Below are 25067 nucleotides of genomic sequence, written 5' to 3'. Positions count from 1 at the left end.
CATGGTGTGCTGCTGGTTCCCCAAATTTTTAGCTGCTAAATCAACTTAAAAGAAGCTTAAAATGCATTGATAATAATACTTTTCCAAACATGCAATTGATGTAGTTGCTACAAAAATTCTGTTGATTGCCAGTTGGAGAGCAGACCATCCATGAAATTATGAACAGGTGAGATTGTGGTCCTTGAGCCCATCTCTTTTTAAGATATGCTTACCTTGATGAGAGAGTTTGAAAACCGCTGTTTGTAGGGTGGTATCAAGGTACAGAGAGAGTTCCATTATTTTTATGACTCTGGTTACTGAGAAGTTGGGCTGCTGCATTTTGTACAAATTAGATTTTCCATGTTGTCTCCACCTTCAGTCCTAAATGCACTTAATTACAGTAATCTAGCCTAAATGTGGAGTATATCTTTGGCTTAATTCTTATAAGAAAGAAATAGGCGTAGTTTCCTTAAAAGCTGGAGGTGAATGAGATTTCTCACCAATGAGTTGCCATGTGAATGATCAGGAGGAACCTGACTCTACTACCTTGATGAATGGAAGGTGAAGATGCCCTATGGAAGAGAGGTCAATGTCTTGGCTAGCTCTTTGAAGTGCTTCACTTCACCCATCGCTTCATTCTTGCATGGGTCACTTTGAGTAAATTGCAGTCTGTCCATGTGTTAATCTTTGGCAGACACTAACATCCTTGGTGACACCATTGGTTGCGTCTAACAGAAAAGGAGATGAAGTGGATGTCATAGCTATATTGTTGAAAATAGAACCTGTGACCTATTGTAGCCTCTCCAGATGTCTTGTTACATTGAAAGGGAGGTGTGGAGAACATAGAACTACATGTGCGTGCTCTTGAAGATGAAGAGCAACTGCCTTTCATGATGCTGGGTCCTGCTAGGATCTGGGGCCATTACTAATGGAAAGTGTATAGAGAAATCAAGAAATAAAAGCTATTGGGTTTGACCTCTAACAAAATTTTTGTTGTATCCTTACATGTAACATTGACTTCTTCCAAGATCCTCTGCAATACTTCATTTATTTTAGCACTACACTTCGTATCTAGAGGGCTTGCAATCAGTTTATGCAGACAATAATTTCAGACACAATACACAGGATAACTAGGTGAGAATCTAATCTTAAAATGGTATAGAATTTATTTTATTTGGCAGATTGTCATTAACAGGCTGTAAGGAAAAAGCATCAAATCATTTGAATGGGGAATCCTTGGTCCATAAAAATATTGTAATAGAGCCTTGCACTGAAAGTGGACTACCAGGTTTGTAGTCTACTGGAACCATTTAAAAACTTTACTAAGCAGATATTTCATGCTACCTATAGGCCACTGTGATGCTTTGGAGCAAGGCTGCTTATCTGTCACTGCCTTGCTGATGCTGAGGAGAGATCAGGGATAGGTTTTCATTGCTCCTATGCTATTTTTGTGGCTGTAGAGATCAAGAAACTGAAGGCAATCTAGAGCTGCAGTGGCAGTGCTCCCAGCAAGAGGTCTGAGTGAAAAAGGCTACTACAAGCCTTTGATGGCATGAAGAGTCTGTGCTGTTTCTTCACCACCACTCAGATTGACCCCTGTTGTTCCCCAAAGGAAAGCAGAGGGGCATAATGGGAGAATGTTACTTTCCCTTGGTGATGGGATAGTGTTAGTGTATACTAGCTTTCATGGTTGGTTCAGTTTTACAGGAGAGCTGAAACGGTTGTGGAGCCTCTCCCAAGTCATCTGCTGGAGGAAAATGGAAGTGCACAGAGACCTTTCTAAAGGCCTTTGTGTGGTGCTGGCTACTTGCCTTCAGTTTCCTCTTCTCTTGTGTGGCTACCAAAGAGCAATGAAAACATGACACCCATCTTTTAACTACTCTCCAGTAGCATGAAAAGGAACAAGTAATTAGCCCAGTTTCAGGGCTTCTGAGTTGGGGGAGGAGCCAGAGGTTGACCAAGGTGCTCCTTAATTTGGCCTTCATAAAGTGATATGTCACCATAACTGGCACCTTCCCAAGCCTCCTTTCCCAAATCTCTTTCATCCATATTGAGATTTCCCTTCTGGCCTCCCCTTCTCCTGAGAAATATTATTGAGGGATGTGTATTCTAGATCCTTATTTCTCATATCGTACTAAAGCTCCATTGCACTTTTTGCAAGGATGGTAGGCTAACCTCAATATCCTGCTCAAATTTCAGGTAGAGAATTGCTTTTTATTTCCCTAATCATTTAGTGGTTTCAGTTGTGCTTAATATACAATCTGGATAATATTTCATTTCCTGCCTTAAACCATTGCGAGTGTTGCTGTGAGCTGTTAAACAGATGCTGCATTTCCATTGTGAATTAAGTGAATTTTATTTACACATGTTCTGGGATCTGTCTGGATAAGAAGGAACTATTATAGTTGGTAAGCTATTATCACTAATCTGCAGGTGAGAAATGAAAATTGCATCCATCCCACTCTCTACAAACTAGTGGTCTTGAAGTCTCAGTAAATTTACTTCTTAGCAGCGATAAATGACTGACAGAACTTTAATTTTGCGGCCACTGACCTTTTAAGTTACCAACTGTTCACACCAGCAGCCAAACATAATATGAAACTATTGTACTCTAAACAAAATATTATTTGATGCTGGAATATCTGAGGAATAAGGTCTATCTAAGACTCTGTAAAATACTTTATATTCACTGTACATATTAGCCATTTGTCTTAACTATGTGTATGTGTTCTAAAGTTCAGCTTCTTCTGATGTTAGCTATTAACTGCTAAAAAGATACTTTACTAGTGATTACTTTTTTAATTAAGCCCATGTATTAGCTATAAAGCCACTTGAGTGCATTGTAAATAAAATGCTGTAATAATGAAATGTTTTAATTATGCTCCCTAAAGTATGCATAATACTCAGTAAATTTTTATTTAAATTCTTAACATGTTCAGTTGTTTCTGAAAAGCAGTTTGAACATAACTGTAAAGATAGAATTTAGCCTTTAAAGTCACTTGAGCAAATTCCATGGCTGTTCTCCCACTTAGTGAGTTTTCACAGCATTTGCAGCAAGCTAATTGCTTCTGCTAATAAATAATCTAAAATCGATGCTGACAGCAGTTAATTGGCACAGAGACTTTATTCTGTAAAGCACTTGGCTAATGACCTTCTTTAAATTAATAGCATTAAGTGCTATGAGGAAATAAATCTGAGGAATTGCCTGTCATTTGCTTGTCATGTCTAATAACTTCCAATAATGATAGCTGATAGATTTTTGCACATTCCATTATTGAAGTTGGTGCATGTAATTATTCTCCTCATTATATGTAAACAATTAACAATATTTGGTGTTTCCTTGAAATAAAGCTATTGAGTAGAAGTTACAAACAATTTTTTAAAACTAGATTTTGTTTCCTTTGAATGCAGTAAATCAAAGTGGCTGAGCACATTAATGCTTGGTTGGACTAAGCTTTACACTCTTGCAAATTTTAATGTGATGCTTGTAAATAGAAAAATAAACATTTGAAATCTTTTTTTAAAAGAAGTCTGTCTTGACCTGTGAAACCTTTGTTTCTAGCTTGAAGAAGTAATGGAAAAGGAAACTTATAAGACTGCTAAATTAATTCTTGAAAGGTTTGATCCAGAATCTAAGAAGGCAAAGGTAAGAATCTGGTATCAATACTAATTTATTATAAAATGTTTTCTTGATGCTACACTTTTATAATATTACTATAATTGACAGGAGGTTGAACTACCATCTGCTGGAGCATCTGCAACTCCAAGACCTGGACAAGGTAATTGTTCTGTGAAATTGCTGCTCTTCATGAAAGATCAGTATTTATAGCAACAAATTCCACTAGAGGAGTCTTTTTTTTTTTCTTTTTTTTTTTTTTTTTTAAATGGGAATTGTCTGGTAAACTGGGATTAAATTTTGGGGGGTATGGAGGGAATTGGTATTGGGTTGTGCCTATTAGTTGCTCTTATTTAGTAGTGGGTCTGTTATTTGATGAATGAATTTAATGCTTTTTCAGCCAGTTAAATGTTTAATGCTGCTTGATGTTGATAAAGTGTATTTTGGAGCCAGATTCATGTTTTGTGTATCTTCAGAGATGAGATTTTTCTGGGTGGTAATCCCTCAGAATGCTAGTTCGCAGTCAACAGTTATGTTCAGAGTTTTTAATGTAATGACTGATTTGGTTTTCCTACCAACTCATTTGTATTTTTCTTTACTTAGTCAAAACACTCCCAGGGTAAAGTTTTAGAGATAAAAGTTAATGCAGAGATAACCTGAATATTTTGTGGAGTGCTAAAACATGACAGTTTTTAACTGTTTTAGACCTTTCCATTTAAAGTTTGTACTACTATGTATGCTAGTGAAATAGAAAATGATTAGGTATTAAAAATCATTAAAGAAAAGGCTTATGCTGAGAAACATGCATTCTCCCACCCCAAAAAAGAAGGTAAAATTTATCACATCAAGTGGAATGGCTCTAATTCAGAAATAGGACTGTAAACACACTAGTCTTTTTGGGAAAACTTAAATTATTCTCCTGGTTAAAATTGATAGCATTAAGTAAATATGAAATGCTACAATAATATTGCAATAATGCTACTATTTCAAATCTAAATGTGTCGTTGGATGAATATAACTGAAGAAAAAAAATTTTAAGGATTAATTTGCTTTTAAAGCAAGTCACTCAATGGGGCTGCACAGGGTCTAGTGTTCACTACAAGTAATTATAGAATCGGAGGGATTTTTCAATATGATTTTTCAATAACAGATTAATGTTTCCAGCTGAGCACATGTGGGAGCTTGGCAACTCTTGTATATCTTTGGTGGTTGCATGGTAGCCCTGACTGCTCTTGTGGGAGTCTGGTTGGAAGACTCCTACATAGTCAAACCATTATTTAGTTTTCATCCTGTTCCCACAATTACTTGTGATCTGTTGAGTTTGGGAAGAAGGAAAGAGCTTGAGGAGGCCTAATTTTAAACCATCATGGCTATTTCAAATCACTTTCTTACATGTCACAGCTTCTGGAATGCTGGTTATGATATTTGTACAATATGAAATAGATTACAATTTGCCACTAAAGCTGTTTGTATAATTCTCCTTTCAGTTGAATAAAATCCACTCTTTCTTTTGCTTTTGCTCAGTCTTCCAAAATTATCATGATTTTTTTACTAGCCCATTCTTGCTTGCTGTTGTAGTGACAATGTGCAGGTTTTGCAGTGTGCTGTTTTCACAAACAGCCTTCTCCTTTGGTTTCCTGATGTCTTGGCAACAGTCTGTCTTCTCTTCTCCACTGTGTTTAACTGTCCTAATCCTAGAGTCCTAGATACTAAGGCCAGAAGGGACCATTATGATCATGTAGTCTGATCTCCTGAATAACACCAGCCATAGAATTTCAGTGCAATTCCTGTCTGAAGCCCTAACTTCTGTTTTGAGCTAGGGTATATCTTTTATCCTTTTAGTCCTCATTCTTTTTCTTGAGTTAGATCAGTAGATGCACCAGAGCTAGATCATCACTGCTTTCCTGAGCATTTGAGTAGTGGTGGATGAAGAGTGAAGCTGCCTGGAAACGTATTCCTAGTTTCTTTACAGGCATTGTGGCTCAAAGTGCTGTGTGAAAATTGGACTAGTTTGCTACCAGCCCAGTTTAACTTTGTTAATCTCTGATTTTCTTTAATAGATGTGTTTCACCTTATAGGTCAGGCCCTCAAGAAGAATATTGTTAGGTTCTGAAGTATGGCTTGGGTAGTGCTATTCAAAGTAGGTAGTAACTCCGAGATGAAACCAGTATCTGCTTCTGGTTTGTGCAGTATATAATTCACGATTGGTGCAACTAAATATCAATTTCAAAATGATCCATATGATAAATGTAAGTCTGCATGTATGTAATTTGATTAAATTAATGCAACATATTTAAATTATGTGCAAACCTTAATTAAGTTTTCTCTTCACTTAAACTGGTCAGAAGTGCAGTAGATATTAGAAACTCAATTATCAGTTAAATGTCAATACTTGTAAATTCTGTACTCTTAAAAAGAAGATAAGTAATATTGAAAGTGTGGCCAGATTGGTCTCAATTTTAATGTTGCACTCATGACAGAATAAAAAAAGAAAATGTTTGAAGAGATGAAAATGGAAACTATAAAGCTGAAGAGCTGTTTACTTCAAAGATCTGGTGGATCCACAATTGCATAGCAGTCATTTGTCTGTAGAAAAGAATTAGTCTAAATGTTTGGAAATAATGCAATGCTGGTTGCTTTTTAAATAAATAGTTCTAGTCTTAAACAGTAGGATTAAAAACAACGAGGAGTCCGGTGGCACTTTAAAGACTAACAGATTTGGACATAAGCTTTCGTGGGTAAAACCCCCCAGTTCTTCAGATACAAGGAGTGAAAATTACAGATGCAGGCATAAATATACTGACACATGAAGAGAAGGGAGTTACCTTACAAGTGGAGAATCAGTGTTAACAAGGCCAATTCAGTCAGGGTGGATGTGGTCCACTCCGACACTCCAGGAGGTGTCAATACTAAGAGAGTGGGAGTGGACCACATCCACCCTGACTGAATTGGCCTTGTTAACACAGATTCTCCACTTGTAAGGTAACTCCAGGTGTACCTGTTTGCTGGACGAAGGGAACTCCTGCTTTTTTTCCCCAAGCATTAAATTACTTCATGATCTTTTAAGGTGAATGTGACTTGAATATTACAGCTACTAAAATATTACCTTCTCCCAGTGGGGATAGTTTTCACTGAAATCAACAAACATTTGTGAAACCTTGTAGCAAAAATTGCCTATGGCATGTACTTTAGGAATAGAAAGATTCAGAGGTTTAGCAGAAAAGTGGTGGTTGGTCTAGGATAGGCATACAAGCATTGTCTACCCTGTTCTTGCTGACTGAAGTGCAGCTGATGAAAGCAGTAAGTGGTAAAGGAGCACAGAAGCTTAAAGGGCACCTCATATACACACACCATTGAAAATAGTTCTTTCTGTCTTTCTTTCTGTTCCATCTCCCATCAACCCTTTCGTCCTCTCTAAGCCTGCAGGCCAGCACAAGAGCAGCGGAGCAGGGAAACTGCTTAAGCAAAAGAATTCTCCTCCGCACCTTATGCATTGTTTGACAGTCTCTCTATGCCAGATGCTTTTACTGTATTCCCACCTATCAGTACTCCTCCCTTCTTGCTTCTATTCTGCAAAATCTTTGGAGGTTGATAGGCTGTGCCCTAAACCCCAGGTACAGCACAAAGCAGAATGCAGTCCTGATAATAAGGGCCCCACTGACCTTGCTCTCCATATGTGGTGAAAAAAATACTAGCTGGGGCGAGGGATGAAGGACTGTATAGTGGAGGATGGTGAAAAAGATAATTACAAAAAAGAAGATTTGGACTAAGGAGGAATTTAGAAACAAGACAAAAAAGGGCACTGGTAGGGAAAGACAAAGGATGGGATAAGGATGGGATAAGGATGGGAGAAGGCTGAAATATGATACACGTACTTCATTTAGGATTTTACAAAGGAGATGTAGGAGGGATTGGAAGGTAGAGAGCTGAGTGGGAGAAGCATGTTTGGCACAGTTTATCCCTGGTAAATAATGGTTTATCACAGCTGTCTTTTCTGATGTCTGTTCTCAATCTAGTTTCTTTGGCTTTTTTTGTTTCCACTCTTCAGAGGAGAATGAGATCTTGCCATACAGTATGTGCAGCAGGCACACTGTTACATCTTGATCTAGACCTGCCCTTTTTTGTAAAAATTGTGTAACAGGGTGAAGAAGCACTTGAATGTAAAACATGGTTAAAATTAGCTTACTTGCACCAAATTACAATAAAAATTATCAATATTTTCTAGAGCAGTAGGCCCATATACCACCCAGTGATGCTGAACAGAGGTCAGTTAACCTTTTGCCAGCACTGGAGGCTGACAAGTGTTGACTAAGCCTATGTGTACACTTAAAATGCTTTAGCGGCACAGTTTAGTAGCGGCACACAGCTACACCACGGTAATGCTTAAGTGTAGCCACTCATGCAGCAATGGGAGGGGTTCTCCTGTCTGCATAGGTAATCCATCTCCCCAAGAGTCGGTAGCCGGGTCAACGGAAGAATTCTTCTGTGAATTTAGAGTTGTCTGCACCAGGGGTTAGATCAGCATAGCTACGTTGTTCAGAGGTGTGGATTTGTCATACCCCTGAGCCATGTAGCTGGGTCAACTTAACTTTTTAGTGTAGACCTGGTCTATGTTTGATTATTTGAATATACAGTAATTTGAGGTTTTGGGAGACAATTCACTCCCTAAAGATAACAAGTGGCCAGTTTTCCTTTGATCTCAGTTAACCCTTGACACAAGTCTTCAAATAAGCTGTTGTCACCAAAATTTTAGTGAATTATCAGTGTAGGTAACAAGGAAAACCGTCAAAAAAAAAAAAAAAAAAAGTGCCTGCAATGCACTTATCAGTCATGCACACTACTGGTTTAATTTTCATCTGGTCGACACTGGTGTTCTGTGAGATTTTTTTTCCCCCCCTTTGGAAAGGGGCGTAGTAAACTATTTATCTGCTGATTTCATGTAAATGTCCACACTACTGCAGTGCGTAAAAATAAATAAAATAAATTAAAATCCAGCTTTATTTATTACTGTAATGTGTTTCTAAAGACAGACAAGATATGTGAGGTAATATCTTTTATTCCAACTTCTGTTGGTGGAAAGGACAAGTCTTCACAGAGTTCTTCGGATCGAGGGAGGGGACCTGAATGTCCAAGCTAAATACAAGGTGGAACATACTGTTAAGCATGAGGGGTTCACATGTAGTACTTAAAATAAAGTGGGAAATTAAGAGTTAGTAGGCAGTAAGGTGTGTTACAATTGTAATGAGTCTTAAAACCAGTGTATTTTTAGTCTGTGGTTTGTAGTGGCTAGCAGAGTTATGAATTTAAGTTCTCAAGATCATCTTTGAAGTTGTTGTGTAGGTTTCCTTTGAGGACGAGGACTGAAGTCAGATTTGGATTGATCACTTTGTGAAAAGTGTTTTACCCATGGGTGATGGTATGTTTGTCATTTATCATTTTTCTGTCAGAGTTCATTTGAGAGCCTAATGAATGTCTGGTTTCATCCACATTGTTTTTGTTGGGGCATTTGATGCACTGAATGAGGTACATCACATGTTGTGAAAAGCATGTGGAGATCTCATCAATGTATGTCAGGTATATCTTTGGTTTCATGGCACATTTTTCCAGTAATTCTTCTTTCAGGTGGCCCAGGAAGAAGTTGGCTTACTGGGGAGCCATCCTACTGCCCATGATTTGGATAATGTGAAATTGTTGTGGGGGAGGATGAAGTGAAGGAATTTGTCGATGTGTTTAGGGTGGATTTCCAAGTGTTGTGCATTATTTTGTAGGTATTTGAGACGAGCACTGATGCCTGAAAATGGTTGTGCCAGTGATAATTAGGAACCAGTGAGGAGAAAATTGTGTGAGAGAAAAATGCTGTTTCATTATTCAAGCTGTTCCTGACTTGTATCACTTTTTGGTTAACAAATTTCTGGGTGGCTAAGTCAGCGGCTATTCAGTTCTGCCATAAATTGTTGTAACTGCCCAAAGCCCAATGCAGTACTCAAACAAAATTCCTTTTGGTGTAAATGGGAGTTCTGTCTGAGTGAGGAGGACTGAAGAGATCCCCTTAAATTGTTTGCCATATTGATGACCTGCCTATAATTCAGTTTGAGCATGCTTTTCGCTTATTTAAAAAGGCAGGAGGGGAGCACCATAGTACATCATTCCCCCTCAGTGCATTGTTGCTGCAATAAGAAATCAAGCACACACTCAAAAAATAGGGTGGTAGAATAGGCTGGATGAACTGGTCAAACTGAAATCTATAGATTAAGACAAGAAGGGACCATTAGATTTTCTAATTTGGAAAATTAAGGGTGTTTACTACCAATACTGCTGGGGAATTCAAACTGAATACTTTACCAGTTGCAGTCAAAATGACTTAGTCTTCCATAGAATTTAAAACAATATTTGGAAACATTTAAGCTATAGGGTAAATTAGTGGCCAGTCAATGTGTTCAGGTTTTTTGTTTGAGTATAGCAGGTTAATTCTAGCAATTAATGTCTCTCATTTTGTATACTAAGATATGTATACTAAGCTATTACCTCTCTATTAGTGCACTTTTGGAGATGCTCTGTTTTGAATATATACCAGTTGTTAACCAAATGCTAGTATTAAAATATGGGATTGTGTATTTGATCAAACTGCTTGTACTGTAGTGCACGTTTAATCAGAGTATAATTGGTCTTCGTAGTGTAGTCTTGTATACATTTATTTGACTTCCTGCTTTTTACTTCTCTTACTGATTAAAATAGTAATACTTTGTGTTTTTGTTACTTGCAATATGGTATCGAACATTAAATTCAGTATGTACATGTTCCTGTCAGAAATTCGTCAGCGGACCCCAGCTCAAAGAAATGTCTCTGCAACCACTCCAGTAAGCCCTAAACAGGGATCTCCAAAAGCTCCAAGTCCACTAGCAGCATCTCCTGGTCTGCAAAAGGATGCTTCAGCTCCTGGTGGACCCCCAGAAAGAACCATTGCATCAGCCTTGCAGTCAAATGTGTTACCAAGACGTCCTGGATCCCCTGCTACTTCAATGCCTGGAATGGGTAAACAGAGCACTTAATGTTATTTACAGTTTATATTGTTTTCTCTGGTTACCAATAAAACAGGCCATTTTCAGACAGTATGGAAATGGCATTTCATTTGGAAATAGCAGAGCAGTTATCTGATTAAGCAGGAGTTCCATATTCAATTAGCCATAACTCTTTACAGCTGGCACCTTGTGATACTGAAACCTATTGCCTGAGCTCATTTAACTGTTATGGCTTCTTTGTTTAAATGGCAATAAAACTTTGCAGTATTCTGTAGTCAACAGTATAATATACCTTTTATGTTTGTGGTTTAGGAAAGCTCTAGATTTTGTATAAATCGGGTAAAAAGGAAAACGCTTTCAGTATACCTTCGTTTCTCACTAAACTCTGCACATATTTTATTATGCATCTTGACATTTATTTAAATTTTTATTCTAGCAGGGATGTTGATGCAGCATGAGTTATAGTGTAAAATACTGTGTATCCTAAAAAGAAAAGGAGTACTTGTGGCACCTTAGAGACTAACAAATTTATTAGAGCATAAGCTTTCGTGAGCTACAGCTCACTTCATCGGATGCATTTTTTGAAGTGAGCTGTAGCTCACGAAGCTTATGCTCTAATAAATTTGTTAGTCTCTAAGGTGCCACAAGTACTCCTTTTCTTTTTGCGAATACAGACTAACACGGCTGCTACTCTGAAACCTGTGTATCCTAAAAAATCTTTTCTGCTAGATAGATGGATTTTTCTAAAAATGGAATGTTAATTTATACAGTAGCCCAATAAAAGGGTTTAGCAGTTGTTGTGATGTTTTAAAAAATAGTGAGTTACACAAGATACTTCAAACTGTTCACTTCTGAATGGGTTCCTGTTTTGCAGATGCTATTTTTCAGCTTAGTTCTGGGTCAAAACTCAGAATGGAATTTTTTCATGAAAAATACTTGATATCATTCTTTGCAATTTAATCCATATTCTGTGGAGAAATTTTTGTTCACTTTATACTGTTGCCAAGAAGTTTTTTTTTTAGTTGTGACTTCTTATGTCCCCAGTTTGGAGGTTTTATAGTGATTTTTTTTAAGTTTTTTGGCTTACATTAAGTAATAAAATACATCAGTACATTGATTCTCTCTCGAAACTTGGGCAATTGAATTTTTAAATGGATTTTTACCATACCTTAAAACAACTTAGTGAGATAAGATTTTAAATGGAGCAGGATTTAAACTTCTCACCATATTAAGTTAATTTACACTGGCCTATGATGGTAGCAAATTCTATAGAATGATTAGAGAAGGTACTTTAATTGTAATGCCCTGTTCTTGAACAATTAACTACTTGAAAATGATCTTTATGCCAAGACTAAAACTGAGGTGCTGGGGAAAGTTTTTAGTGAATCCTGATTACGTTCTTAAGTTACCAAAGTGAAGTTTTCCCACCAATAAATGTATTGCAGTCAAACAGCTCTACTTAATGGCAGTGTTTAACAAGTTCAAACTTGGCATGTACCTAAAGCATATGCTCCTTGGATTGCTGAAATAATTGGTTAAATGTTTGCTCATATTTAATGATTTAACTGTGTAATTTTCCTTAGCAATATTAAGATGTAGGCACATTGAACTAACGTGTGTTTGTCTGAATTTGAGCTTCTAAGTATAGAACAGTGAAATAGGTGTTTAATGGGCGTGTTGCAATGCACGGTTGCCAACTCTTTTTTTAAGTAAAATATAAACTCTTAATGCAAGTTTTGTGGCTAATATTTTACATTCACAAATTCAATTGTTTCCTTTAGTAACTGACATGTTTCCCTTGCATATATGTAGTTTCTGTCATATATGTGTGTGTATATGTATATAATATGATGATTCATTTATTTCTCATATACAGAAATTACAAACAGTGTGTGAGATGTCATGAAAAGGAGTACTTGTGGCACCTTAGAGACTAACAAATTTATTTGAGCATAAGCTTTCATGAGCTACAGCTCACTTCGTTGGATGAAGTGAGCTGTAGCTCACGAAAGCTTATGCTCAAATTTTAGTCTCTAAGGTGCCACAAGTACTCCTTTTCTTTTTGCGAATACAGACTAACACGGCTGCTACTCTGAAACCTGAGATGTCATGGTTACAGTGGAAGTCATATCTTTGGATTTCCTGACTCTTGTGCATGTACATTCTCAATCACAACATTTTAGTCTAAACTAAATGCAATATGAGAGTAAGTATCTTTCCACCTAAGTGTATGCATCACTTGCAACAAATATGAATGGGCTTAATTATCTCTAAAGTAAGAATATTCATTCATTTTTATTACTGTATTTTGTAGAAGAGAATCAATTTAACATGTACCACAACAGAGCTCCCATATGTTTGAAAATTAATAACCAGCAGGTAGTTGAGAGTTTGCCAAGCTTTGCAAAAATGACCAGTCTTCATACAATGATTACTTTTGATGTTTATATTAATTACAGTTGTCCATAACAGCATGAAGACTAAGATGCATGGTTTGAGAGTTATTAGTATGCAAGTGATTGAAGATGCTCTTGTGGAGCATGTTCTCATGTTTAATACCTCTAGGTTTCTTTATGTACTTCTCTGCATTGACTGTTCATATGTAGCAATTAAATGTGCTTGCAATATAAAGTGTTATGGAGAGTCTTATAATACTTTAAATGGAGACTGAATTTTTATGTATTATTACTAGAATTATTTTAGGTGTTCAGTTTTTTTTTTCCAGACCATAGTATGCTGTTAATGTTCTAAAGCTTTATATTCACACCTGTATTCAGCTGTGCCCACTCCTTTTTAATGGGAATGTTTTGTCTCAGTGACCTTAAAACAGTGGTTCACAAACTTTTCGTTTTGGTGACCCCTTTCGCACAGCAAGCTTCTGAGTGTGACCCTCCCCCCACCCCCCCTTATAAATTAAAAACACATTTTTTATATTTAACACCATCTTAAAGAGATATTTATACATTTGTTAATATCACTTTTCACAACAGACTTACTAGCATAGACTTCACAGCAGACTTGCTAGCAGGGAGGCTGTGAAAAGTGATATTAGCATACAAATATCACTTTCCATAGCAGACTTAGCACCCCACTGCCACCCTTTCTTCTGTGCTGCTGCTAGCGGTGGTGCTGCCTTTAGAGCTGGGTGGTGGCATAGGGCCCCACCGACCTTGCCCTTCAGTTCCTTTTTACTGCCCGTGATGGTTGCTGGAACCTCTTGTTGCTTAGGCAATCTCATCCCTTAGTGGTTTTACTCAAAATTTAGTGTAAATTGTTTAGATAATTTAAGTAGTTTTAGATTGTTTGGACCAATGGCTCTTAACCAGAGGTACGTATACCCCTGGAGTTACGTAGAGGTCTTCAAGGGGGTGCATCAACTCGTCTAGATGTTTGCCTAGTTTTACAACAGGTAACATAAAAAGCACTAGTGAAATCAGTACAGACTAAAATTTCATACAGACAATGACTTGTTTATACTGCTCTGTATACTATACACTGAGATGTAAGTAAAATATTTATATTCCAATTGATTTATTTTATAATTATATGGTAAAAATGATAAAGTAAGCAATTTTTCAGTAATAGTGTGCTGTGACGCTTGTATTTTTGTTTGATTTTGTAAGCAATCAATTTTTAAGTGAGGTGAAATTGGGGTACACAAAACACAAGACTCCTGAAAAGGGGTACAGTAGACTGGAAAGGTTGAGAACCTCTGGTTTGGACAACCCCGCTTTTATACAGCGAAGCTGTCCTTAGTCCCAGTGCTGAGGCATGACCCGGTTGCTGGGGTTTAAACCTTGAGCTGCATGCAACAAGTCTATGCCTTTGAGGTGCCTATAGCCGTAGTGTAGCAGTGTCCTACGAGGCCTACTCAAGACCAGTGTACTCATTAATTTGCGGTCCTGTTGACCCCCAAAGCATTTCTATCTGCAAGGAATCATATGACCCTGCCGGAGGGTCAGAACTGCACCAGTGGTGCTCCCAAGTGGCAGGGAGTCAGTGCTGACACCTAGACCAGCACCGGGCCAGCTGTCCAAAGGGAAGTCAGCATTCACGGCACCAAGGTCCCATGGATGGCCTACTCCAGCACCAGGCTGCATGACTCCACCCTGGTCTCCGCAGCACACCACCTCCTCGTCAGACTCAGAAGAGGAAGTGTGTTCCTCTTTTTTCATCCTGTCGCTGAAGTGTCTGAACATGCTGCTCCCTGGGCTGCTCTCGTTTTTTCATGGTACTGAGTTCATTAGGACCTCCGGGTGCCTAGCCACGGGACCTATGGGACCCAACCACCATGTAGAGTCTCTTTTGGAACCTGTGAGGGTTAACCACTGCCTCCAGGGACCCCTTCCAGAGATCCTATTTGGTTGTCTCAAAGGCAGAGGCACCCCAGTACAGTGCGCACACACCCCAGGACTGGACTCCGGTACTGAACATGGTACCAAACCCTGGGAGGAAAACCAGGATTGTGCTGGCACCAATTGAGGCTTCCCATCTGATTTTTAGCTTCCTCCTTCTCTCCAGATGAGGTTACAGTGGAACCCGGAGACTCTCCACTGCTGGGTGACAATAAGGCTTATCAAGACCTTTTGGGTCCAAGTGGAGATGGTTAAGGAGGTGACACATGGCCTCCTGGACATCCTGTCACCAGTGGGGCCATCCAAAGTGGCCCACAACTACATGATGCCATCATGGACCCTATTAAAGCCCTTTTGCAAACCCCTGCCTCCCTTCCACCAACGCTCAGGAGCATAAATACTTTATTTCAACTAAGGGCATGGGCAGCGGGTATAATAGGCTCGGGAAGGCTTAGCGTTCCCTAACTTGGCTGCCGCTGACCTGCCACCAGATACCTGAGATGTGTTGGCCCCGCCCCTTCCCCAAGGCCCCCACCCAATCGCCTACTGCTGTTGCCTGACATCCTCCACTCCACCCCTCGCTCTCAGGAGGTCCCCGCTGGCTTTCCATGTCCCCCCACCCCCTTTGAGGTGGGGGAGTGAGGAAGGATGCGGCAAGCCAACGGCAGGCGGGGGGGCCCGGTCTGGCGGGAGAACCAGGAGGAGGGGAGCCAGCGGCTGGCGTGGGCTGGCTGGGCACTGGGGCTGATGCGGTACTCATTTGGGGTGGGGGTGTTTTGGCTCTGCCGTGCCGGTGCTTGGGGGGCCAGGCCGGCATGGCTGTGGCTGGCAGGCCAGAGTCTTCCGGTTGTGGAGGGGCCCTCAGGGCTTCTCCAGTTATGGAGTGGAGTTCAGGGCTCTGGCATGCAGGGGGTGGGGCCTTGGGCAGAAGGGGCGGGGCCGGCAGGCTAGTGGGGGTTCACCCACTGCCCATGGCTAAGAAGTAGGAGTTTCATTTTATGCATCCCATCTGCCCCCCTGAGATCATTGGTAGTTGCGGCAACCAATGAATGAGACCGCCAGGAACAACTGGGTTCTATTCCCAAGGTGAAGGACCCTAAAAATCTGGACGACTTTGGGTGCAAGACCTACTCCTCAGGGGGCCTACAACTGAGTATAGCAAATCAGCAGGGTGCTACAACTTCAACATGTGGGAGTCATTGCTCAAATTCAAGGACCTTCTTCCCCAGGATTCCAGACAGGATTTTTCCTCGCTTCTCGAGGAAGGGAAAACTGTAACCCAGGCCTCCTTACAAACAGCCCTGGACGCTGCTGGCTCTGTGGCCAGATCATTGGCGATCACGGTGACTATGTGTAGGAGCTCCTGTTTGGAATATCGGGACTTCCTCAGGAAGTGCAGCACATCATTCAGGACCTTCTTTTTGAGGGTTCATCACTCTTCTCAGAGCAGACGGATGCTAGGCTGCACAGCCTTAAGGACTTCCAGGTGACAATGAAGTCCTTGGGTCTCAATGTACTAGCAAGTACAAGAAAACAATACAGACCAGCCATTCCTTCCCTCGGGCAGCCAGTTAAGACTAACAGAAGAGAAAGAATAGAGGGTTTAGGCACAGGCCGCCTCCTCCATCATCCTTGTCGGGCCTTATGCAACTGGCCTCCAGGCACCCCGAGTTGTCAAAGCACTCAAAGTCAGCATTACAGCCCCTTTTACAATGGATCCAGTTACTCACCTGTTTTCCAACTGCTTTTCCTATTTCCTGGATACTGGACTCACATTACTTCTGTCCGATGGGTTCTCAACACCATGAAACTGGGTTGCACCATTTAATTCCTGTCCATCTAGCTTTTCCCACCCTCATCCCTCTTCAGAGACCTTCTCAGGAGCTCCTGTTGGAACTTGAGGGGAAGAGGGTTCTCCTCCTGTTACTTAGTAATCCCAAAAGTCAACAAGGATGTCAGACCCATTTTAGACCTGCGTGGTTTCAACTGATATCTTAGGAACCTGAAGTTCCTCATGGTCTCCTTGACCTCCATTATTCTCTTGCTGGATCCCAGGAATTGGTACGCTGCCCTCAATCTAAAGAATGCTTATTTCCATATTGTGATCTTTCCTGGTCACAGACGTTTCCTAAGATTTGTAGTAAACCAAAATCGCCACCAGTTCACAGTGCTCCCGTTTGGCCTGTCCGCCGCCCTGTGCATTTTCATGAAATGTATGGCAGTAGCAGCGGCCTTCCAAGGAAAAAGGGGTCCACATGTTCCTATACCTCAATGACTGGCTGATCAAGCACTGGTCCAGAGCTGAAATAAAGGCCGACATATGGTTCATCCAGTTGACCTTTGATATTTTGGGCCTTTTGTTGATCTTCCAGAAGTCCATCCTAATCCTGGTCGAAAGAATAGAGTTCATAGGGGCAGGACTCAATTCAGTACAAGCAAGTGCTTAATTTTCGAACTGGTTCCTTGCGATTGCCTCCTGATAAGATCTCTTCAAGCCATCTAATTACGACAGCATGACAAGGCCCTGGCCCTTTTCCGTCTGTCATTCTTACGAACCTTGCCTGTAAATATATTAAAGTTGTTAGTAGTTTCCCTTAGTGGAGTGAGTGAGTGAGTTAGTCTCAGATGGGACTCTGCCTAGGGGCAGGGCATGCTCTGATCCCCAGGCTTCAAACCCTGTGACCGCTGTGTTTATTAAAAAAAAAAAAAAGATGCCCATCAGCGATCCCCATAGTAGCTGTCCAAGGTGCCTGGGCGAGAACCAGATCAGTGACAAGTGTCATATCTGTAAGGGTTTTAAACCTTGGACAAAACATCTTCGGGCAGTCCTTATGGAATCAGCGCTGGAACTGGAGCCATCTAGGTCAGACTCTGCTCCCAGCACCATGGCATTGGTGTGGAGCACTCCGCTCGTGCCGTCTTCAGACGGTCACTGATTACCTTTTCAGTAACTGGTATTCTTCAGGATGTTTCTCATGTCCACTCCATGACCCGTCATCCTTCCCCACTGTTGGAGTTTCCAGAAAGAAGGAACTGACGGTGGGGAGAACCAGCAATACCCTTATACCGCAGCATACGTGCACCACTCCAGAGGACGCCAGAGCTGGTCCCCTATGGATACCACTGAGAGGAAAACTTCCAGCACCGGTGCATATGGCGAGCACACACACCTACAATGGAATGGACATTCTTATGTTCATAAGAACATTCTTATGACATGAGCAACGTATCTCAAAGAACACCAGTTACCAAAAAAAAAGGTAACTGTCTTTTTCTGGGTGCCCTTCTTACTGTGTATAATTATGGTTCTTGTCTGTCTTCACACAGCATGTAATTAACATGATTTTTCCATATATTGTGTTCTGTTTAGGTTCTTATACAGCCCCTCATCACTGTAGTATCTGCTCAATGCTCTACTGCAAAAAACTCTCCATCTGATGAACATCTGTCGTGTGGTTAACTTTTTCTCTCACTTTCTCCCCCCAGGGGGGAATCTTGTACAGTTTTTAGTATTATATATTTATAAATTAATACATGTTGCTTTGTTTTGTTAGGGAAGGCAAAGGTACATTTCACTTAGTGGTAGATGCTCAGGTTTCTGGTGGTAGCTAGTTCCTGTGGGAGTTTATTCCACGGTCTGGCACTGTCCACCAAAGAAGGCTTTATCTCCTGCATGGGTGAGCTTTACTCTTAAAGTCGTAATATTAAAGGTAGTAAGTTCTGTTGTGCCTGAGGAGCAGAGTTGTTGAGAGTGCGCTTCCTTCTGGTGCTTTAGGCAGTCTCTTCAATATTTTGGGTCTAGGCTATTAAGCAACTTTGAAGATAAGGACCAAGATCTTGAACTTGATTGAATAGTCTGTGGGGAAACCAGTGTCAAAGCAGAGAGCAGGTTTGTTGTGCTGATCATAACCCATGCTGCTTAGGTGACATGCTTCAACATTTTATACTCTGAGTTTCCTAAGCGTTGATGGCTTCTTGTCCAAGTATATTGCATTGCAGTAGTCCAGCGAGGAGGTGAAAGGCAGTATAACTGGTCATCACCCGTAAAGATGGGATGGGGTCTTCAAGCCAACTGGAGATGGTAGAAAGCATAACTATTCATTTTCATAGCTTTCATCAGATTAACTGATTTTTGTTGGGGCTTCAAGTGGGAAACTGAGCCACAAATCCACTTTATCTTATAACGCATTATAAGCATTACGACAATTATCAACACAGGTATCCATAATACTATCTTAAAATTAAATGTCATATCTGGATGTTCCCCAATTGTATTAATTTGATCCCAGTAACTGGGTGTAATACTTACTCTATCTAACTATACATTGTATTTAATTGTTCTTGCATGTGAATTCAACGGTTTATATGTTATTTTAATAAAGACTTAAGTGTAAATTTAATTTTACAAGAGGTATTTTAAAGTTAGGTAGTAATTGCAAAGCCTGAGTGCCAAAGCTTAGTTGACGCTTTACTACTACTACTACTACTACTACTGGCTCAACAAATTTGAGTATAGGTATAATTTTGACTGATTCAATTATAGTTTTGAATTTAAGAATAAAACACCAATTGAGCTGATGGAATGGGCACGCTTTCCGTCCATGATTGTATTTTTACTGTTGTATAACCACACGATAGTCTTTATTTCACACTTTTTATGTCTATTCTAGGTACTCAGCTGTACTGGCAGTTGAGATGATTTCTTTCTTGGGTTTCTGTTTCATTATTATGATCTATACCATAGATTGGTTGCATGGCCCCTAGGGCACCACATCAGCAGATCCATTTGGCTTGCACTTCTGTGCAGCAGTCCAGAAGAGGTGCTTGCCACCATTCATGTGAGTGTCTTCCAGTATGTGAGGTACATGGCTGGACATGGTACATGTTCCTTAAAATTGGAGTCTTTGAGGATGATTACTTTATTGGCAGGGAAAGTCGGGGGGAAAGACTTCTTTTTTTAAAAAAAAAATAGCTTTTTGTATAGTAATTATAATTGAGATGACATTGTTACCACAGCTAGATTCCAGAGGATATTAACCTCTGTGACTAGTTGTTTCATTCCTATACCAGTCCAGCAGATATTTGTTGGTAATAAGGCTATGCATTTTCCCTATGCGGATATCTTTTAAAGCTTGTCAAACATCTATTAATATATATGCACCCATTGCATTTCACATTATGTATAGTTATAGTGTGACTTTCAGCTTCCTCATTATTGTGAGTAACTGATTAGCCCTCTTTGGGGTTTCCATTAATGCTTGGGCAAATAACAAGAATTGTACTGTGGTGTGTATTGATAATTAAAGATTATGGTCCCACAATATAAGCAAAATGCTTATCAGTCCAAATGTAGCTAACATATGTCTTTCATACCAGGTATATTTCTGTTCTACAGGAGTTAATATCTCAATGTGTAAGCAGTTGGTCTGAGTTTTGAATTTCTGTGTTGACCCAAGACGACTCCCAGTGCTATTTCTGTAGCCGCTAATTCCAACACAAAAGGTTGTGAATAGTCAGGCTGAACCAATACTGGAATTGAGGTTAATACCAGTTTCAATTTAGTGACTGCTTCAGTCACTTGTGGGTTCCCTTCCCAACTACTACATTTTTAAAGTAAACTATATGAAGGAGCAATTATTTCTATATATTCAAATATAAACTGCCAAGAGAAGCCAGTTGTTCCTAAAAATTGCAGTTGGTTTTAATACAGTTTAACAAGCATTTTAGAAAATATTCCAAGAACCATTTTGCAGAATATTAATAATATTATGCTTTCCCTTTAAACATTTTTAACTGATTAATGTGGATTTTTGATGCTCCTCAGTTGGCGAGTTATGTCACAAATATATAAACTCAGATTGTATTTGGTTTGAGGAGTGAGCCATTCATAAATTTTTCCCCTATATTTTGAGTGCTTCAAAACACAGGTGCCTACAATATATAAAACAAAAAATTACAAAATAAACATACAACTTATAAGCCCCTTCATTTTCAGTTTAAACAGATTTTTACTAAAAAATTCCTGAGTTTTACAAAAAGTATTCAGTTTTTTTCTGATTTTTCAACCTACTTTTATATTCAAAATGTACAAAAAATTTGTTTTATTAGGAAAATACAATACATTGCATGAGATATGTGTATTATGATGATACATTAGTCTGTATGTGTATATGCAAAGCTGCCTCTTGAAGTAAGACTTTGTATTAGTTTAGAACAGTGGTCACTAATTGGTCGATCACGATCGACTGGTCGATCCTAGAGGATCTCCCAGTTGATCGCGATCTCCAACAGTGTAGTGTGGCTGCCGCTAAGGCAGACTCCCTGCCTACCCCAGCCCCATGCCGCTCCCAGAAGCAGCCAGTGCAGCCCCAGGGGCAGGGGTCTCCTTCTGTGCGCTGGTCCTGCCTGCAAGCACTGCCCCCGCAGCTCCCATTGGCCGGGAGAGTTGTGTAGGGTGGGGCTTGCAGAGAGGTGCAGTGCACTTTTGGCCCGTTCTGGGAGTGGTGTGTGGCTGGGGTAGGCAGGGAGCCTGCCTTAGCCTCACTGCGCCCGCTGCTGACTGGGAGTCACCAGAGGTAAGTTCTGCCCGGGGGAGGCCGCACCCCACCCCCCTCCCTGAGCCAGCACCCTATACCTCCTCCTGCACCCTGAAGCCCCTCCTGCATCCCAAGCCCCACCCTGAGGCCCCTCCTAGAGCCAGCACCTGAAATCCCGTCCTGCACCTGAACCCCCAACTATGAGCCCACTCCCGGTGCCAGCACCCCATACCCCCTTCTGCACTCTGAACCCCCTCCTGCACCCAAAGCCGTAGCCCTGACCCCCCCTCACAGAGAGAGCACCCTGTACCCCCTCCTGTACCCCAACCCCTGCCCCAGGCCTAGCCCAGAGCCCCCTCCCAACCTTTTTCTCTGTTTCTAGTACAAACAAACTTAACAAACATTTTCATGGATCCTTGTGGTGAGTGGCATCCCCCACTGAATTTGTCCTTCCATGACTTAATACAAACTTTTAACAATTAGAGAGGTCTATATTCTTCAATGTTAATAGTGGCCAGCATTTTAGCAAAACGGTTTATAGGTTGAGGGGGAATACAAATCAGAATAGCCATTATCATCTTCCCAAAGGTACAGATGGGACAAGTCCTCACTAGTACCAATATCCTTACGTTTCCTTAAATTCCCTATAGTTTGATTGCACTTTATATTCTTGGACATATTAGTGTGTGTTCCATCTTTCCGTAACTGCACAACAATCTGTTTCTCATTGTCGTAACTCACTGATTTGATTTTGACCAAGAGCAAATACTGTGGTTGTCATTTGGTCATTGGCCACAACCTCTCTATTCTGTACTTGTAACTGGTTGCAGCATTCTTTAACTTGTTCCTCAGACACAAGATCATTAAATATACTACTTCTATATACAGTCCCTTTTCATAGGAATTTTTATAGTTCTTATTATTCTCAACTTTACTGTTTAAGTCTTTTCAGCTATGTCCCAAGGTTCTTCCTTGGCTAAGACTTTTCTTTCAAATACTTCTCTGTGGCAAATTATATTAACATACTCCTCCATTATGATTATGAGAACGTACTTTCTTGTCTGGGTGTTGGACAACACCATGGCTGGAGGCCAGGGCACTGTTCTCTATAGCCTCCAAGCCTTGTTAGTATCTGGAGCCTTCATAATCTTGAAGAGCTGGAAGTGACAACAAGGAACAAGACATCATGGACTCATGCCCATCCAGGGATGTTTGATGTCAAAGTGGGAAACTGAGTTGCAAGTCCACCCAATTTAGGCTTAATTAATTTTTTTCTTTATTTATACAATTTCAGACAGAAGTATTGTAACTTATAATGTCTGAACATATGCTTTTGCCAATAACAGACAAGAGAGAATAGGTAAATGGGCCCAAATTACTACCTTCCAGAGCACTGGAAAGTTCTTCCACCTTCCATGATGATCATCACCTTCTCTGATCTCTTGGTCTAGTCCTTCAGTCCCATTCCTACAGCTTCTGGTGCAATCTCTCTAATTTGGGCTTTGTTCACTTGAGTCTTTTATACATTTCTAGATTACTTAATTTTATCTACTAGGCTTTTACCACATCACCCCTTTTTTTGTGTGTGTGTGTGTGTGTGTGTGTGTGTGTGTGTGTGTGTGTAACCCATACAATATGCACGTGCAAACTTCAGTTACCTAACTTACCTAATTTTTCTTGCTGGTTTTGCAGTTTTGGGGTCATGTCATTCTATGTTACTCTGTTCCTAACTTTCCCAGAAACCTGGGATTTTATATTTATCATTACATGTTTGTGTATCTTATTTACATCTTCCAACATGACACATTATGTATCTTGCTAGCAATAGTATCAATTTAAACAAAACAACAATTTATATCAAAGAGGATTTGGCAAAACCACACTTATGCCAGGCAAGGCCTTGGCCTAAGTGTTGCCTCATCTAAACCCATTCGCTATCCATAATTACAAATTATTAAAATAGAGCTAACAAAGCTCTTAATTTTACCATTTTGCAATTCTTCATTCTATATTTCAGTACATGTACGTCACTTTTCTACCCCTTTATCTATTGCAGGAATGGGAAGTTATGGAAAACACACACAACCTTTTCTGTCAGCATTCTTTATTATCTTAAACATAGGTTTTCAAAGGCCTTTTTCATTCAAAGTGCAGTTTTGTTTGTGAATCATTACCAAAAAAATGTAGTCAGAAATTTTCCTGTGTTGCATTTTGAGGGATGTCAAATGTTAGGGCCTTGACATTGAATGGTACTGCAACAGTACATTGTAATTAATGTTAATTAACATTGTTTACCTTAAAATTGGTTATTCATGAATCAGCGTTTGGGTTGTAGCTTTAATCTATTAACAAATTCTTTCAATTCAGATTTGTTAAACATAAAAGTTAAGTGTGGATGAAGTCTAAGCCAAAGGTGTTCATCCTTACCACCTGCATTATTACCCTATTTTCAAAAGCAGTTTGAGTTTTGATGAACTGCTTAAAATTTGGAACAAAAAAATTTTCAGTATGAAGTCTGGACAAACTTTCAAACTCACTTATGGGACACTAGAAAAATGATATGGCAATGTAAGATTTATTTCTGAAGATTAGAGAATTGCAAATTTCAGGGCATAGAACTATTTTGGGTTTGAAGCAAATTTCCCTTTAAAATATGGAATGCTACTCAGTGTATTTATGTAGGCATCCAGTAATGGGAGAGGAGGTAGCTGGCATTGACAATAGTAAGATCTGTCCAGTATTTGTTATCAGTGTATCACAGGGTACTTGTGTTATTATTCATTAAGCTCTTGGCCAAATTTTGACTCTTGAGTGCTAATGAGAGAGTTTGGGGAAATGGAATAATAATTTTTAATACTTGATTGGTTTTGTATAATTGAGACTACTTTAGATTTTAAAAATTAATTTGACAAGAATCTTTTCATAATGTGGCTGACAACTACAGGAGTAAGGAAGAGAAGAGTTAAAGCTACAGGAAATAAAATTTGCAGGTTTTTCAGGTTGCTTGTATCTTGTACAGCAGACCCACTGTTCCCAAACTCTGGTCTATGGAGAGTTGGGTGGTCTTATTTCTGTATGAGGAGAGACAAAAAGAAGCAAAATCTGATTGTGAAATTAATTAGAGAGGACAAAACACTTATGAAAAATGACTAAAAGTATGTAAATTCTTTCTCATCGCTATTTTTTTCATGTTGCATCAACTGCTATAGTTTCCAGAAGGGAGATTTCATGATTTCAAATGGGAGGGAGATGATCCATAATATGGCATCTCTACTAGAGATGAAACCTCATTGAAGCAACAGTTGACAGGTTTTCTACCACAGGTGTTCATAAATTTCCAAAAACAATGAGGAGTCCTTGTGGCATCTTACAGACCAACACATTTATTTGGGCATAAGCTTTCTAGGTCTGTTATTGAGTGACTGAAGTGTTCTACTGATTTTTGAATGTTATATTTCCTGATGTCAGATTTGTGTTCATTTTATTCTTTTGCGCAATTCTTCAACAAAAAAACTTCAGAAACAGACTCCAACTGGACACCATCACATTAGGCCTGAATAAA

General features: G+C 39.8%; 1 protein-coding gene across 8 annotated transcripts in view; it reads left to right on the top strand.

Annotated features, from left to right (window-relative positions):
* Positions 1-25067, top strand: part of LNPK (lunapark, ER junction formation factor) — an 82215-nt gene that overhangs the window by 29492 nt on the left and 27656 nt on the right. For 7 of the 8 annotated variants that reach the window (XM_038422060.2, XM_038422058.2, XM_038422061.2 and 4 more), the window contains 3 exons: positions 3542-3625; positions 3707-3758; positions 10403-10627. In XM_038422060.2, the coding sequence (XP_038277988.1) occupies positions 3542-3625; positions 3707-3758; positions 10403-10627 (361 nt within the window). The remainder of the gene's footprint in view (positions 1-3541; positions 3626-3706; positions 3759-10402; positions 10628-25067) is intronic. The other variant, XM_043505372.1, reaches the window with a different exon arrangement.

This window comes from Dermochelys coriacea, chromosome 11 (genome assembly GCF_009764565.3).
Source record: "Dermochelys coriacea isolate rDerCor1 chromosome 11, rDerCor1.pri.v4, whole genome shotgun sequence".
Classification (NCBI taxonomy): domain Eukaryota; kingdom Metazoa; phylum Chordata; order Testudines; family Dermochelyidae; genus Dermochelys; species Dermochelys coriacea.
Note: the sequence above shows the minus strand (reverse complement) of the source record. Positions and strands in the feature narration are given on the sequence as shown.